Below are 12909 nucleotides of genomic sequence, written 5' to 3'. Positions count from 1 at the left end.
TCTGAGCATCACTAAGCAATGGATGGCAAGTTACATCTTCCACATTCTTTAATGGCGCTTAGTCGGCAGCATGACTAAGCAAATTGTGTTAACAAATTAACGATTTAAACATACTCTGCTTCAATTGTGTTAAAAAGGAAAGCAAATCGGAAAGACTTAAACAACTACCAAAACAATACTTATTGTGTCAAATTAGTTTAGCAGGTATTGGCATGGAGAGATACCACTTTTACTAACCCGCTGTAAGTTTTGAGTCACCTGAGGAATTTTTTCTGTAATTTTTTTTTTTTTTTTTTCCATTTTTACTCTTGTTTTTATATTTTCAAGAGAAAATGTATTTTTTGCTTCTTAGTGTTGTCACTGATACCAGTGGATTAGGCTTCTTATGGGGATTGGCATTCTAATTTTCTAGACTTGAAATGGGCTCAGGATTGTGTGATTAGAGGATCATTACTATCTACAACATTACCCAAACACTACGTCTATATGGATTTTGATATGAATAAACCTTTTTTGTATTTTTTTATTACAATAGATTTTAGAGAAGTAAGTTTAAGCCCATATCAATACCTCCATTTCTAAATACATCTCTATTATATGCATATTTAAAAAAAAAAATTCNTTTCCAAAAAGAAATTATCGTGGAGTGATAGTAGGGATGGACTAGATTTCATTTTCTAAACCAACTTTCTTTACAACTACTTAAACCAATCTCAAGAACATATGAGCTCTATTAGGAATACATGGTGAATCAGTATTTGCAAGTGTGAGCTGCATTGTAAACAAGCAACAGCAAGTGAATTACCAACATTTAGTTAATTAATTGCTTCAATTGCTGTTCCTTTTCTTTGCATTTTGCAATTGGCATGGAAGGCCTCTCTCTGAGCATCACTAAGTAATGGATGGCAAGTTACATCTTCCACATTCTTTAATGGCGCTTAGTCGGCAGCATGACTAAGCAAATTGTGTTAACAAATTAACGATTTAAACATACTCTGCTTCAATTGCGTTAAAAAGGAAAGCAATTCGGAAAGACTTAAACCTGTAGCTATATATATTTAACAAAGCAAATGCCACTGGAAACAACTACCAAAACAATACTTATTGTCTCAAATTAGTTTAGCAGGTATTGGCATGGAGAAATATCACTTTTACTAACCCGCTGTAATTTTTCTGAGGAATTTTTCTGTATTTTTTTTTTTTTTTTTCATTTTTACTCTTGTTCTTATCTTTTTGAGAGAAAATGTATTTTTTGCTTCTTCGTGTTGTCACTGATACCAGTGGGTTGGGCTTCTTTTGGGGATTGGCATTCTAATTTTCTAGACTTGAAATGGGCTCAGGATTGTGTGATCAGAGGATCATTACTATCTACACATTACCCAAACACTACGTATATATGGATTTTTATATGAAGAAACCCTTTTTGTATTTTTTTATATACAATAGATTTTAGAGAGGTGACTCTAAGCCCATATCAATACCTCCATTTCTATACATCTTTATTATATGTATATTTAAACCAAAAAAAAAAAAAAAAAAATTCTTTAAACCTCATTTAATAATGAAAATAACCCTACTTAATTAGGTCTTTTATTTGCACAATTTCTCTCTAATTTCAAACTTAATTAATTTTTTTTTTGTTTACTCCCATTTAATTTAAAACTTAATTATGGTTTTTGTTTATACAATTTTTTCCCAATTTTGAACATAATTAGGTTTTTTTATTTATACCATTCTTTTCCCTAATTTCACATATGAAACTTACTTTTTCTTTTCAGTTTCAAATTCATCTCATTATGTGATTACTTTCTCCATGATTTCAGTAATATGTTTCCATCAAATAAAATTTATTTCAAAAAAAAAAAAACAAAAAAAAGGTTTCAATGATTTACAAACTTAAAAGGTAGGGTTTATGTAGTAAATTAAATATGTAATAATAATAATATAATAATAATTTTCATTAAGGTTAAAATTGTCCCCAAAAAAAAAAAAAATTGGATTAGGGGATACTGATAAATTTTGATGGAGCTAAAAATCATTTTCCTGTCCTAAAATGTTAAAAGGAATTTAGATAACAACACTTAACGTTTAAGTACAAGAAAAAATGAAAAATAAAGGTATAAAAAATAGAATATAGATTTCCTTCTCATAGAGGTCATTTTTCAAGCAAAAACATGCTTCAAGTAATCAAGTTTATATATATACATAGAAAGAAAGAAAGGCTATACTAAGCAATATTTTTGGAAATAGCATTACGGTAAACCTGGAAATAGGTATACATCAAGGACAGATATAAAAATCACGACTTCCTGAGAAAATTTATGTTTCCTAAAAAACCCAAAAGCAAGTTCCCTTCAATTATGTCTTTGTTACATGAATTTGAATCCATTTCAACATTTAGAGAAAAAACTCTGTAGGCATCCTAAAGTTCTCCAGGTATTATTTACAAATAAAATTAAAGACTTTCCATGCCAATGGTAAAACTATCAAATCCTTTACGTTCATTGGCATTTAGTACGGCATCGGAGTACCTCCAATCCCTGTAAATAATCTTCAAGCATTTGCAATCCTATTGGCCTGAAAGGTCTCCCTATCAGATCCCACTGAACTTAAATTAAAATAGTACATAAAAATCTGAGCAAACTTATTTAATAATTAATAATCAATCACGACTTCAATTTTGTTTAGTTAAAAATATATTTTTTATAAGCATTTAGTTTGTTCGTATAATTTTAAATAAGTTTGGGAGTAATCAATGAAATATCGCTAGTATTCTAGATAACTTGACCAGACATTAATCAACAGGTGTATAATATAATTTCGAATAAATTATTCGTTATAAAAAACAATGGAAAGTCAACCGAAACATTTTGATCATTTCATAGTACAACTACATTTGACACATAGAAACTAATACAAGAAAAGTAATTACGAACATGACCATATTACAAACAAATATTGTAGCTTTTATTGCAACAACTAATTAATGCATCAGTATTGTTGTATGAGCATCCTTCCATTGATTCAGATAATAGAAACTCAGTTGAAGAGTCTGATTGAATCTCTCTTATAGAGACATGCTCAGAAGAAGAAAAGAAAGGCTTAGGAGGCATTTGCAAGTCATTGATGCTCCCTTCTAACATTTCAATAACCTTTGTAATTGAGGGACGATCTGAAGGCTTCACTTGTATGCACCATAACCCAATTAAACACAATTTTCTTGCAATCACGATTTCATTTTCAGTGACATCTTGGATCTCCAAATCCCCACCAATATTTATTTGGTCATATACCCAAGATGGGAAGTATGCTTTGCTTGAACGAGCTGCCTTCATATCAGAATTTCTTCTCCCTCCAACCATTTCCAACAACAACATTCCAAAGCTATATACATCTGACTTGCAAGAAACTGTTCCAAAATTCCTCGAAATCAATTCAGGAGCTATGTATCCTATTGTTCCTCTTGTAGCACTAACGGACACAAAATTATTTTCCTTTGGATAAAATTTTGCAAGTCCGAAATCAGAGACCTTTGGGATGAAATTTTGGTCCAGTAAGATATTGTGTGGCTTAATGTCAAAATGAAGAATGCATACATCACATCCTCCATGTAGATACTCGATCCCACAGGCAGTTGCAAGAGCAATTTCATATAGTTTGTCCCAACTAAATAATAGAGATTTGCTTTCCTTGGAAAATATATGCTTATCAAGAGATCCATTTGGCATATACTCGTACACAAGAGCACGTTTAGATCCTTCTGAACAAAATCCAACTAATTTTACTATGTTGACATGGTGAATTCTACCGATTGTAGAGACTTCATTGATGAATTCTTCTGCACTAAACTTTGAATTTTCTAGCAGTTTGACAGCAATTAACCAACCACTATGAAGTCATCCTTTGTAAACTGATCCAAAGCCACCTTGGCCCAATTTTTCTTCAAAATTGTTTGTCACTGCCATTAGCTCTGGGTAAGCGTACCTTTTAGGCATCCAGGATTGCTGATTGTGCAGAAATTTCTCCACAGTGTCAACCTTCTTCGTTCTTGTTCTATATTTGAAGATGAGGTACACAGCTAAAACTATTGGAGCACCAATAAATCTGCAAATAAGAACCACTAGAACCACCACTGCAAACCCAACAGCCCAAATAAAAAGAGTTAATTGAGGTATTTAATCATAGTCGGTGCAATACAAACAGGAATTGATTGCAGCCTGGGAATTATACCGAGCAGAAGCTGTCCAAAAACAAATCCCATATTCATATACCATTCCATGAAATGGGCTATATATTCAGCGAAACTACGACCTGCATAAATCCACAAAGAAATTAAAAATTAAGGCTCATGAAGCTATTATTCAGTAACACAAGCCAATATTAAGAACAGGGGTTGCGGCTAGGAAATCATACGCAACGACAGGATGGATCCAGGGAATGGATAATATATATTACGCCGCAAGTAGTCAATGAACGGAACTGCATTAGCACCAAAAAAAAAAAAAAAAAAAAAAAAAAAGACAGAGTTCAAGAGTTACAAAGACATAACAGACCGAAGACGCATGGAAAAGTAAAAAGAAATCAACAAAGTCATCACACAATTTATCAATACATATGTAGAAAGATGAACTTACTAAGTGCAGTTTCAGAGTTTTTGCAATCACGCATATATCCTGTTGTCCCTGCCCTAACAGAACACATACCATCAGGGGCAAGACAATCCCTGCACTCAAAGGACCATGTAAGATTGAAACCTGACTGCAGAGATTTGCGGATGGTTTCATAATGATATGTGATATTACCAAACAGCTCATATGGCCTATAGTATATAGGAGTCACTGCATTTAACGAGCAAAACTGATACTGATACTCTAGGTAATAAATTGTAACATAAGAATGAGACTGATTTTCACTCAAGCAAGGAATTCTTGTGAAACGCGGATCATTAATCTTCTGAGAGCACCGGAAAAATGTGGCATAACTGTAGTTACCGTCTAGTTCTAGTCCAAAACTAAACTTAATGGAAAATTCCTTAAGTATGTCGTCTGCTGACAAAGATCCGTAGGGAAGGCGGCAGGTTCCACTGGCTAAGTTAACATCTACAACACTGATAGTCTTTTCTTTATGTGAAATTCCCTTCACATGGTACTTTCCTGAATGAAACTCTAGGATGGTTTTGTTGCTTTGGCATGAAAGTTCGAAGTTAGAATGACCACATACTGCTGGATTGCCCTTAAGGCGAAAAAGGTATCTTATGTTACTGATGTCTCCACATGAAGAAGAACATTCTTGTTGAAGTTTTCTTGCTTGTATTTCTGTGATGAACAGGAAGATCAACACAGAAACAAGAAAATTTGAAAACGTCAATAATGATCCTTCCCTTCTCATGGTTCTCTCTTCCCAAATGATACTATGAATTTGCATATCTTCCAATACGGTCATGTAATAGTATACTTAACTAATTACCCATATGTGGGTCATGCAAATGGTCTTTCATGTTCATTGACTTGAAATGATATCCAGATCACAAAGTACACGTCTCCAACTGGTGGCTTAAACTTCAAATTTCCAAGTCAGCATGCCGGGAAGTAGACTTGGTTTTGACAGGATTGGGAGAAACAGAGTGCACAGAGTCTTTATTTATAATGCATGGAAGTTGCCGCTGTTCCTAGTCAAATTGATTTAGGTTAACGTAAACAAAAGGTCAGTAACGATGCCTTATGAAACGCGATCTGACCCAGAAAGGTTGAAACTACTTCCCAAGATATAATATTTTATTTTATTTTTTTTTTTTTTTTGGATATAGGGCCTTCCTTACTAATTCCGTAAAAGTTGAGTAATTTCTCCGTAGTTTTTCCGAAGAGACAAAAATTCCAAAGAGACAAACAAATCAAAAGGCCACATTATGAAAGCTGAATTTTTGGGCATAGAGAAACTCTTATATGGCTGGGGTGGGTGAGATTTCATGTTTCAAATGCAATTTCTTGACAGTTTCTTAAACCAAACTAATCAGGCCAGTAGGTGGTCCATGGAAACGCTTGATATAGGATATATAGCAAGAGGAAATATAATTAAGCTAGATGAAATCAAACTTGCTTTTGATAGGGTTAATTCACTTAAAAGTGCGAAGACTTACTTCAAGTACTCTCTTTGTCAATAACTGATTTTTTTGGTAATAAAGAAACTTAATCTGTTCAAAGTTCAACAAAAACATTTAGAAAACAAAAGATTGATTAAAGCTTTCTATGCTTCACTCTTCCAAGTCTATTCGATGTGTAGGACATGGTTCAGTTTGTAATAAGATTTGGTGAAAATTCAGGGAGCTTATACAACATTGTAAATTGCTATTAATCGATTTGATGCCAAGCTCGGCATCACCAACAGATCTCCGAATGCAAAGTTCGGTCAAGCTCCCAAGGTCAACCTCATGTCCGGTCGACGTACTTCACACTTGTTCACTTCTCACGATACCTGCCAAACTCAGAACATGAAAATTTAGGGCAAAGATGTAATTTCCAAGTAGTCATGTCGCATTAAATGTGGCAGCCTTTGTTAGTCATGTTTCGTCGTGCGTGGGCAATTGTAGCTGTTCATGGGCAAAGTCGAGGCAATGTTATTGTATCTTTACACTGTATGTTACCAAACATTACTACATAATATAAAATATTGTCAGAATATTGTATCGCAAGATACCATATTAAGCCTATTATTTTGGGTGAACCCGGTAATTGGGTCTTTTGCAACTCAAACACAAAACTCTTGGGTATAGCTAACCCCAGTGATAAAAAGGTTTGCCTTCCAGCCACAAGGGAAGAGATTAAACCCATTATTAAATTGTATATACAATTGGACTTAAAAGTTGTAATCTAGTTTTCCTTAAGGAAAAAAAAAAGAGTAGATTTATTGCCACCCCACGGATGGTTTAAAAGAATCCCACTGCTTGATAAATTTTGTAATGACAAATTTATCCCTATATTGAAATATTAATTTTAATTTCCTATTCAATAATTTAGGTCTCAATAATTGGACATGACATCTTTTCATCTAGACTATAAGTTCCTCTTGCTACCCTATCAAGACTACTCGGCCACCACGGCAACTGTCCTCATTAATTTACTTTAAGAATTTGTCGAGAAGAAAGCCCCATTTGAACAAGACATCTAACCATATATCAATTTCTGCACTATCAAAAGTTCTCTACCATATAATGTGCTTCTCTTGCTATGGCGTAGTTTCGAGCGTTCTATCAGAATTAATTTTCCCATGTTGACTGGGTCCCCAGTATTCTCTTCAAATTTTATCAGAAATAAAGTCACGTCCTATCAGATCGAATAGACTTTGGAAGAGTCAAGCTGCCAACTATAAATTTCTGATAAATTCTTAAAGTAAATTAATGAGGACAGTTGCCATGGTGGCCGAGTAGTCTTCATAGGGTAGCAAGAGGAACTTAATAGTCTAGATGAAATGATGTCATGTCCAATTATTGAGACCTAAATTATTGACAAGTAATAGTAGGGATGGACGAGATTTCATGTTCAAATAAAACTTTCTTTTAACTCTTTGAACCAAAATTACTAATTAATTGGGACAGTTGCTATGGTGGCCCAAAATTATCAATCAATAGCCTACAATGATCATATTTTAGTAAAGTGTAACATTACTGTATTAACATTTTCTTATATTATCAATCGGTCTCGAATGTTAACTCTTTATACCGTATGTTACCAAAAATTGGTTACATAGTCTTAAATCCTATTGGAGTGTTGCAACGAAAAATACCACAGTATAACCCATTATTAAGTTTTATATACCAACCATTGATTTGTTTTGTACATGTCTCTAAAATAGAGTGGAAAAGGACTTGAGGTATTGTAGGCTGTTTTATACGAATATTTCAGTAACATTCTCATATATTATCAACTGCTATAGAACGTTAACTATACATAGTATTAAACAGTGTTTGAGTCTTGTAAAGAAAAATACCGTTATCTTTTTAAGTTGTATATCTCAACCATTAATCTGTTTTCTACATGTCTCTCAAACACAGTGCTGGAGACAGCTGAATTATACAGATATGCACTTGAACTTGAAAGTTATAATCTACTTGGGTTGCGGATGCGTTTATGCTTTGTATAACTTCTTATATTTTGAGTTTTTTTTTTTTTTTTCCATGCCAATAATTGTTTTCCTAATAATAAAGAAACTCTTCATAGAATTAAAAAGAAAATTTTATAAAAGCTTTTTACGCTAGGAGAATCTTTTAACTAATTCAAAAACAATGCTCACAGCTATAATGTTCATTTTGTTATATATAATAGTTGTCCTCTAAAGCCCATAACAGACGAAGTTTGTTTTCTCATAAAGGCTTTGCGGACCAGCACTTTACAATTTTCAGGCTTTGTCCTTTAAACTGTTTTCAGGATTCATGTCCATCGAGGCCCATAAGATGTTCTACATAAAGTAAATGGCAAATTTTATGCAATTTCAGCCGCTGTAGCCAGTCAGGGTCTTTCTTTCTTTGAAATGCATCTTATGTATAGACTTATAATTTGCAGATGAGTCTATGGGACTTCGGTTGACTGATTGGCCTTAAGTTTGCAAAATAAAAGCCTCTACTTAGTTTTTTAAAGATAATCATAGTAAGTTGAGAAATTTATTTATGCATAAAAACCAACCCCAAAAAGTCAATACACTTTGTTTCAGTTGTGTTATCACAAGGAGAATTAATTTATTTATGAATGGAAGCACTTGAAAGAACTTCCTAAATTAAATACCACAATTTTATTTCTTTATACATGATCAATTTGCATCCATTTCATCATCTGAAGAAACGAAAGGCTTTGGATGAATCACCAAGCTCTTGAAGTCACCTTTTAGCATTTATAATACAATTGACATGGAAGGCCTCTATGATGGATTCCATTGGATTTGTGGACACTGAAATTTTAAATGTCATGCTATGACTGTTGATGTCAAAGTCCCACATCGATTAGGAGACAAAGGCCTTGGTCACTTGTATAGTACAAGAACACCCTCACCACCCATAAACGCCTTTTTAGGACAAAATTGTGCAGGCCTTGATGCCCAAAGCAGACAATACCTCTAGGAACCCACCTACTATGTGTTTGGATCTGACATACATCAATAGTTGGCCCTTGAAGGAGGGCCTAGGCCACTCCCAAGCCCCTCGCCCCCTGGGGGGCTATATTGGTGCCAAAGTCCCACATCGGTTAGGAAACGAGGGCCTTGGTCACTTATATAGTACAAAGACACCATCATCACCTAGAGATGCCTTTTCAGGACAAAACTAGGCTATGTTGGTGCCAAAGTCCCACATCGGTTAGGAGACAAAGGCCTTGGTCACTTGTATAGTACAAGAACACCCTCACCACCCATAGACGCCTTTTTAGGACAAAATTGTGCAGGCCTTGATGCCCAAAGCAGACAATACCTCTAGAAACCCACCTACTATGTGTTTGGATCTGACATACATCAACAGTTGGCGCTCAAAGGCCCAGTTTCAATACAAAATCGTGGGGGCTTCAGGCCCAAAACAGAGCAGATAATACCTCTAAGAACCCACCTACCATGTGTCTAGATCCTACATACATCAACAGTTGGCCCAAAGCGGACAATACCTTTGGGCTCTGGGAACCCACCTACAATGCTTAAATTCTTACATTGAATGAGTGTTGCTGTTAAGTCAAAATAAATTTCATGCACGTATCAGAACAACATGCCTGACAACAAAAAATTAAGGGTAAAGAAACGAAGATAAAGTTCTAATGTTTAGCGTATACAGTTATCAATTGATCTCATAGGGGGTAAATAAGAAGTCCAAAGATAAAAAATCTATCAATTAAGGCCAATGAGAGGGAGGTATCGGATAATATTTCAAATAAGAAGTGGTGATCATTATGCTTTGCATTCATCGAAATATAAATACCTGCAGATGTCGAACTCGAAGAGGGTGGTGATCATTATGCTTTGCATTCTTCTAACTTGGTCATTCTTGGTGCGAGATACAGAGGGAACCAATATCGGGTATGGAGCCATTGATCAAGGGGATCCTATTCCTTGTGGCCCATTATTTCTCGAAGCATGTAAAGAAATACCTACTAATCCATACCAAAGAGGATGCAATCCAGAAACCAGGTGCCAACGGGAAGCACCACCTACACTTAACAAAGAAATCGCTTTTCCCAAAAAGGAATAACTCTAAACCTTAGTTGTTTAAAAAATAAAATATAATAAAGATTGGCTTATAATTCAATCTCACAAACTCTCTCTTACAACCCTGACGTGATAGGTTGCAATTGGTTAACTCGCAATTAGTTATGCGAGAAAATTCATTAGAAACCAATAATGAACTGTCACATTGGGCTTGTGAGGGAAAGTTTGTAAGATTGAGTTGTAAATGTAGTATTATCTATAAGAAAGTTTGTGAGATTGGATTGTAACTATAGTATTATCTATAAAAATAAAAAAGGAAAATGAAGTGTTTTCATTCATTTTTCTTTTATGTTAGTTTGTTTTATCAGTCATTTTTCCTTGTTTTTATAAGTAAAATTATATATTGTTGTTTACAATTTTATTTCACCTAATGTACATAGAAATAACTTTAATATTAGAATTTTTATCCCACACCTCGCTTGAGGTTTCAGTTTTGCAATTTTATACTAATGTACGGAAAAAAATGTTTTTTTTTTTTTTTTTGTTTTGTTTTGTTTTGAGAATTCAGAAAAATTTTATTGCAAGAATAATGTTCGGAATCCCAATATTGAATATATTTTTTTCAGAAGAAATCAAGAAACCGAAGAAAAAATGCCGGAGTCACGTGACAGACTGGCGAGGCCAGTTGACATTGCGACCGTCTTCGCTCAGAGAAGGTCTGAAACTCTCGGAATCCTCAGAGACGAACCAGAACAGAGCTCAAATCACTTGGGATCTCTAGTCACTCGAGTGGCTAATACGACGGCGGCGCGTGGACAATCGGTAGGTGGAGGAAGAGGTGGTGGGTTGGGACCCCGAGAAGCGCGTTCGGCCGTGGAGGAAGAAATGTGTACGGACTTACATCGGCGACACATGGACAAATGGGAAGAGAGAATACGCCGATAGGCAGTGCTCGGAGAGGATCTTTTGTGTTGCCTGCTTGGTACCCGAGGACGCCTCTGCGGGATATGACTGCTGTTGTGAGGGTAATTTTCTTATTATCTTTATTTACTTGGACGTTTAATTTCATTTCCTATAGTGTTAGTTGGTATGTTTGTCAATCTTGGTTTTGTTGCTGTGATTTGAACCGAATCCTGACTTTTAGTGTTTAAGTTTTTGGACATTTGATAATTTTTCTTATGACGGATTTTGGTAATATTCCTTAAAGCTTGGTGAATTAGGGTTTTTCTTTTTCCATTTACTTTTGTCTGCATCTGATTCAATTTGTGTGTTTTGGATTTTAATGGGATATGTTAATCTTTTCTTTTTCATTTAATAATTATTTTGGTTTATGATGCTTGTAAATCTAGGGGAAGATTTCTATGGTGCATCTACCCTTGATTTGTCCCAGAGTTGTTGATTAATTAATAGCTATTTAGACAGTTTTTTATTATTTTGAGCATTTGTTTTATTTGTGTTAAAGATATTTATCCTTCTGATGACGTGTTATCATTGTTTTGAAAAGACTCATTCTCTTAATCATGTGTTCTTGGTAGTGAATTAAATGACATGCTGAGTTCTTGCCTCATAAATTCTGTACATATTAAAATTCATTTGACAAAGCTGATTATTTTCGGTTCATTTTTTTGCCACAGTGAAGTTGAGTGCTTGTGCTTATTCATTATTATCAACAACAGTACAAGAATCCGAACTTTGCTCTTATTTTTTTCATTTCTAAATTTGAGTTGTATGGATGTTGCTTGGTTAATTCTTTGGATGCTGTCAGAGCATTCCCTTCAGGCCAACGTTTGGCCATGAGAATCTTCACGGTGTCCTGTGCATTCAAGTGAAATGCATTCCTGTTTGATGTTCTGCATTGTTTAATCTAAGCATTCAACCAATGAAACCCTACTGGGAATCTGTTTGAAGTGCCATAGAGTCATTGTGTTTATTCATAAATGCTCGAGTCATAGATATCATTGGCCTTAACTTGAGTCAAAGTAAATTCCTTTTGCAGTTCAGTGTTATAATTCCCCTTTCCTTTTGGGGCTTTCTAAGTCCATATATAGAGATTTCTAACTCTGGCTTTCATCAGGTGATTGAAAGGAGAAGAGCTCGCGTGGGACAAGTTGAAGGCCTACAGATGGAGAGTCCAATGTCTTGGGATCAAAGAGTAGTTGATTCCCCTAAGCCACTGTCAGGTGCTCAGCTAGAGCACAATACTAAAGTTCTGTCCCCAAATCCAACATTGCATAAGAAGCATTGTTCGCCCTCTGTTGGTAAGGTGCTTAAGATTTTGCTTGATGTCACAAATCAGGCTGGTGGAGAGTTAGTCTCTCACACCTCAGGTTAGTCTCTCACACCTCAGAAGAAACTTTTGAACTTAATTGACAAAGTTGAGAAAGTTGTAATGGAGGAATTGAATAAACTGAAGAGGACACCAAGTGCTAGGAAAGCTGAGAGGGAGAAAAGAGTTCACACATTAATGTCAATGCGGTGATTACTCTTATTTTCTCAGCAACTATATTTCGGAGACAGCAGTAGCCAGAAACTGGACAAACTAGATTGGGCCCTGCTGTGAGATTGATCATTTTCCGATGATCATTATTATTTTTTGTTTTTTTCAAATTGATGTTGAAGATAGGTTCTGCTGGGCCCTGGACGGGGAGATTGATTTTAGCGGTTATCATTGTTGCTGAAAGCTTTGTGATAAGCAGGCACTTTTTGTAGCCTTCATTCTTTGAAGGTCTCAGTAGG

The 12909-nt window shown here is 34.9% G+C and overlaps 1 protein-coding gene and 1 pseudogene across 1 annotated transcript; one reads left to right on the top strand and one right to left on the bottom strand.

Moving 5' to 3' along the window:
- Positions 1–2945: 2945 nt before the first annotated feature.
- On the bottom strand, positions 2946–5442 carry LOC116105804 (rust resistance kinase Lr10-like). Its single transcript, XM_031392212.1, is given in 3 exon segments — positions 2946–4132; positions 4231–4311; positions 4635–5442. Coding segments are annotated over 3 exon segments (2076 nt in total).
- A 5382-nt stretch (positions 5443–10824) lies between these two features.
- On the top strand, positions 10825–12652 carry LOC116105815 (annotated as a pseudogene).
- Positions 12653–12909: the final 257 nt, after the last annotated feature.

Source organism: Pistacia vera, unplaced genomic scaffold (assembly GCF_008641045.1).
Source record: "Pistacia vera cultivar Batoury unplaced genomic scaffold, PisVer_v2 Contig505, whole genome shotgun sequence".
NCBI lineage: Eukaryota > Viridiplantae > Streptophyta > Magnoliopsida > Sapindales > Anacardiaceae > Pistacia > Pistacia vera.
The sequence above is the reverse complement of the archived record's forward strand: the minus strand, read 5'-3'. Positions and strand labels throughout refer to the sequence as shown.